General features: G+C 45.4%; 1 protein-coding gene across 1 annotated transcript; it reads left to right on the top strand.

The window, feature by feature from the left end:
- Positions 1-4,003: 4,003 nt before the first annotated feature.
- On the top strand, positions 4,004-4,543 carry LCE6A (late cornified envelope 6A). Its single transcript, XM_032264903.1, has one exon. The coding sequence runs from the start codon at positions 4,087-4,089 to the stop codon at positions 4,327-4,329; it is 243 nt and encodes an 80-aa protein (XP_032120794.1). The 5' UTR covers positions 4,004-4,086; the 3' UTR covers positions 4,330-4,543.
- The last annotated feature ends 444 nt before the right edge of the window (positions 4,544-4,987 follow it).

Here is a 4,987-nt window from a genome sequence, read left to right as displayed (position 1 = left end):
AGAAAGAAAGAAAGAAAGAAAGAAAGAAAGAAAGAGAAAGAGAGAAAGAAAGGCAGGCAGGTGGGCTGAGGAAATAAAAGGAGGAAAGAAAAAGAGACAGAGAGGGAAAGAGAGGAAGAAAGAGAGACGGACACAGACAGACATCAGCGAAGGTAAAAGCCAGTTCACCATATAATAAATCCATGTATTCAGAAGAGGCGGAGGTATAGTAAAAGGAAGTTCCAGAAGTTAAGCATAAAGTGATGGGATAGGTTCAAGTAAGTATACACAGGGACTTGAATGCTGGCTAAAGGAATTTAAATTTATCCTGAAGACATCAGAGCATTCTGGAAGAACACTTAACAGTCAGGGAAATTATTCATAAAAGCATAAAGCAAAATAAAAGAGATTTAAAAAATATGTTTGAGGAGTTACTTCAGGAATAGCCAAATGATTTGGGATACCAGAGAGAAATTGACCGAAGGGAAACCCAGACACTTGGGAGGCCAAGCAACTTCATTTGAGGCTGGGGATCTGGAGATATCTGCTGCTCAGAGAAAGACTCTCATGAATAGAGACCAGGAATGAGATGGGATTATTCTCAGAGATGGGCTCCTGTCTTCATACCAGGATGGGACTTTGATAACGGTGGGAGACACATCACATGAGACACTATCACTGTAATTTGGTACATTTAAGAGGACTAGTTCTATTCTCAACCTACAACTGCAAGTTGCCTATTTGCTCATCTTTCACTTACAGTCTTGTGTCACCTGTTAATTTGTCTGTATTCCCTCTAGAGTGAAAGCTTTGAAACATGATATGGAGTTCTTATTTTTTCTTGTATCCAGTATTCGGTGGGGACTTAATAAATATCCAATCACAGAATTATACTTACAGACACAATCTGAACCAGGAAGAGAGATGGAGTGGGATTAAAGAAGAACATAATATTTCTGTGGTCCTAATTATATATATATTTCAATTGCATTTTAGGTTTTGGGATACATGTGAAGAACACGCAAGATTGTTGCATAGGTGCATACACGGCAATGTGGTTTGCTGCCTTCCTCCCCATCACCTATATCTGGCATCTCTCCCCATGTTATCCCTCCCCAACTCCCAACCCGCTGCTGTCGCTCCCCTATTTCCCCCCAACAGACCCCAGTGTGTGATGCTCCCTTCCCTGTGTCCATGTGTTTTCATTGTTCAACACCCGCCTATGAGTGAGAACATGCGGTGTTTGATTTTCTGTTCTTGTGTCAGTTTGCTGAGAATGATGGTTTCCAGGTTCATCAATGTCCCTACAAAGGACACTTGGCTGGACTTGTAAGTCTATCTGGAAGACAGTGCAGCTCACGGGCCTCAAACAGACTCACTTTATGAGCTGGGCAAATCTAGATGCTAAACATACTCCATCCTGTATGTGATGAAATTCACTGTACTGAAAACAAGCAGGCTTAGACATTTCTGTGGACAATTTATTATGGGAGGTGATCTGGGAGAGACGTAGGGGAGGCAGGAAGTACAGTTTGCCTAGAGCCGAAGCCCTAGAAAGAACCCTCAGCCCTAGATAGAGACCGTAAGGATTGAGTACTTACTAGTTAACCTCAAAGAAATGCACTTGCGATGTGTGAGGTGTCCGAAGCATGTTTTTATGTGGTGCAGGTCTTGGGTGGGAAAGAGGAGCAAGTGGTGCATTGAGACAGAGTTGCTCTGCCTTCCCACCAATGCTTAGTGCAAGGGAAGCACTTTTGAGAGGCAATCAGAGTTATCTCTGGTGTCTGAGGGAAGGAAAGAGGAGAAAGAGAAGGAGAGAGAAAAAAGGAGGAGGAGAAAGAGAAGGAGAGATAAGAGGGAATAGGGAGTGAAGGAAGATGGGGGTCTAATCCGTGAGGCCCCCTAAATCAGGCACTGTTTCTTCAGGGCTCTGCTCTAACAGGGTGAGTGAGGCTTCATACCATTCAACCACCTGCTGTTTCACTCACAAAGATCTTTTCTTCCTCCATTCAAACTGCATCTCAAAGCTTTCCCAGATGAAGCAGTTAAGACTTGACGATCCTGTCCTGCTGGGTTTTGGGGTTTAACAGCTGCTCCTTTTCTGGCTTAGTCCTATGCCTTGTGCTACACCCTGGTCTCCATCCCCTCTCCCACACTCCAGCCCCACTCACATTTGTCATATATATGATTTGAAGGCCTCTGAGGACTGCCCCTACAGTCAGAATGTTTGTTGTAATTGCTCATGTTTTCATTTACCCAACTGTTTCCTGAATACCTACTATGTGTCAGGCATCAGGTAGGCAGAGGCAGGTGAGGCACAGACTTGAGCAGCAGGGAGTTTCATCGGTGCCTTTTAACTTAGCTGTACACACCAGGAGCAATTCTGAGATGGAAACATCCGTAAGTGAAGGACTGTATTTAGATGAGAATGTTCCCAATTTAAGCACTGCCAAAACACGATGATCTCAATTTTCATGAAAGGTGAAGAAGAACTTTTCACTCTGTGGCAAGCTTTTAAAACCACAATGTCCCTTGATCATTCCAAGAACAGCTCCCTTTTCTGATTTAAGAGGCAGCAGGTGTGTGAAGGTTTTACTTTCCGCCCTCTGCTCAGCCTGTTGTGTAAGGTGAGGTCCACCCACAGAGCTCCCTGTACTTGGAAAGGGCGTTCACAAGTGCCTTAGGGGAGAATGATGGAAACAAAAAGTCAAGGTCTGATCCGAAAAACAAAGTGAGTTGGGCTTTATTTTCTTCCTATTTTTTGTTCTCCTGAAACACGAGGTCTTTTCTAATGGTGCATAGACTGTTTCATTCAACAGATACTAATGAGCATTGTCTTTGTGTCAGGGACAACACAACATCAGGCTCTAGGAATGCAGAAGTGATGAAGGCAAGGTCCCTGTCATCAGATAACAGTTTAATAGATGAGATAGGATATGTATCTTGGTCACGTGACCCAAAGCAATGCTGAAGACTGAGAGATGTATCTATAAAGGTGAGAGGATGCAGGACTCAGATGTGGGAGGGGCACTGGGCCAATCTCCATGGAGGTGATGGCATGGAATGAGATGCTGGCAGTCATGGATGATGGGTGTGGGTAGACAATGAGTTTCTTCCTCAGACCCTGGGGGATGTTGAATCTGATTTTTCCCTCCAGTTCTACATAGAATTCAACAGCAGCTTCAACTCACCCAGCCCCAAAGGATGTCATCCAGACTTGGCCGGTGTATCCTCCTGTAGGTAGGCCAATCTCAAGGCCCCAGCCTTCTGCTCCCTCATCCACCTGCAGGTGCCTTTGAATCACATCCCATCTACATGTAGCTGAGGAATCTAGCACTGGGAATTGTGAAATTTCCAGATCAATCATCCACTCCACGGCTGTCCTCCAGTAGCATATGGCCTGGAGGCTTCAACTGGAGGATATAAAAAAGAGCCTCTTACTTCCTGGCAACACAAGGCCTCCAGACTCCTCCGGGGATAACTTGTCCACACATCTTCCTCTAGGGTAAGGCTACTTCTGGATGAAGAGACACTTGCATGTAACTCAAGTGCTGCTAAGGCAGCCCTGATCTCTCCTCTTACCTCTTCCAAGGGAGCTGAAAAATTAGGTAGGAGATGCTTAGGTAGAAAGAAGGGAAGAGAATTAGGTCTCTGAAAAATAAAGACCCCAAATCATCTATCACGGGAGAAAGCCACAGAAATGAGAAGGCTAGAAAAGCAGAGAAGAGACGGTCAGACTTAGGAGTCTGGGGACAGAATCATACCAGGGAAAGAAAGAGCAAAGACTTGGCTCTCTTTGGCCAGGTGGACATTGGCCTGGGGAAAGTAAACTGTCAGCTCAACTAGGTACAATTTGTCTTTTTTTTTTTTTTTAGAGGAAACATATATCAGTAACATGGTTGTTAGTGAGTCCCCTGGGAAGATTTACTCCCCAAATATTTAGTCCTTTCAAGTTGTGTTTCTCCTCCTGAGATGGATTTCAGTGGATTGCAAATGCTGTTCTCTATTTTCGACAGCTCCAGCTCGTGCAGGAGGGAAGGAGAAGCCCAGGCCGCCCGGGTCCCTGACAGAACGATTTTTCTTCCAGATTTGACTTGTAGCCCAGCAATGTCACAGCAGAAGCAGCAATCCTGGAAGCCTCCAAATGATCCCCAGTGCTCCCCTCCCCAATGCTCAAACCCCTGCCTGGCTCCCTGCCTGACTCCTGGTGGTGCTCCCCAATCAGCAGGCTGTCATTCCAGTTTTCAAAGGCCTGAGGTTCAGAAGCCTAGGAGGGCTCGTCGGAAGCTGCGCTGCCTCAGTGGGGGCACGACCTACCACTGCAAAGAGGAAGAATGCATCGGTGACTGAGTCCAGAAGAGCTGAGGCACAGGGGCAGTGGCTTTACCCCAGCTTTGGGTGCTAATTCCCCCTTGGAAAGCCAGGCCCTCAACCTCTCATTTGGGCTGAGAAACACTTCCTGATCCCCAGTTCTGCAGAGGCTAGAACTAGGCTGAGCCACGCTGCTACTGCTCTCTTCCACTCGCCCCTTCAGCTCAGCAACAATAAAGCTGCTTTACTTGGAGCCCTGACTTCTGTGAGTTGTTAAGACCCCTGCTCAGTTGTGCTGAGACCCCCACCTCAACCTAGGTGGATGTTGCTTCTCCTCCTTCCTCCTAAGACAGCTGATGGTATTTTTAAAAAGCAGATGCTTTGGGATTTATGTCCCAGTTTCAAACAGCCTCACAGCCGTCGACCTATGTCTTTGCATAATTCTAGCACCAAAGACGACAATTCAATAAACATGTGTTGAGCACCTACTGTGTACTGGCCTCTGTGTTTACATATGTAAGTGGGAAATCTGTCCCTGCTCCAGAAATCTTATAATCCAGTAGGAGATGCAATGGACACTCCAGATAGAAACATGTGGATTAATAAATATCATTTTAAGCTGATTAACTTATTTTTATCTTTCAATTTGTGTTCAGAAAAACTGAAAACAGGAATTTAAAAAGTACATAAGGTCAAA

This window comes from Sapajus apella, unplaced genomic scaffold (assembly GCF_009761245.1).
Source record: "Sapajus apella isolate SASKATOON/1434 unplaced genomic scaffold, GSC_monkey_1.0 scaffold148, whole genome shotgun sequence".
NCBI classification, from domain to species: domain Eukaryota; kingdom Metazoa; phylum Chordata; class Mammalia; order Primates; family Cebidae; genus Sapajus; species Sapajus apella.
The sequence above is the reverse complement of the archived record's forward strand: the minus strand, read 5'-3'. Positions and strand labels throughout refer to the sequence as shown.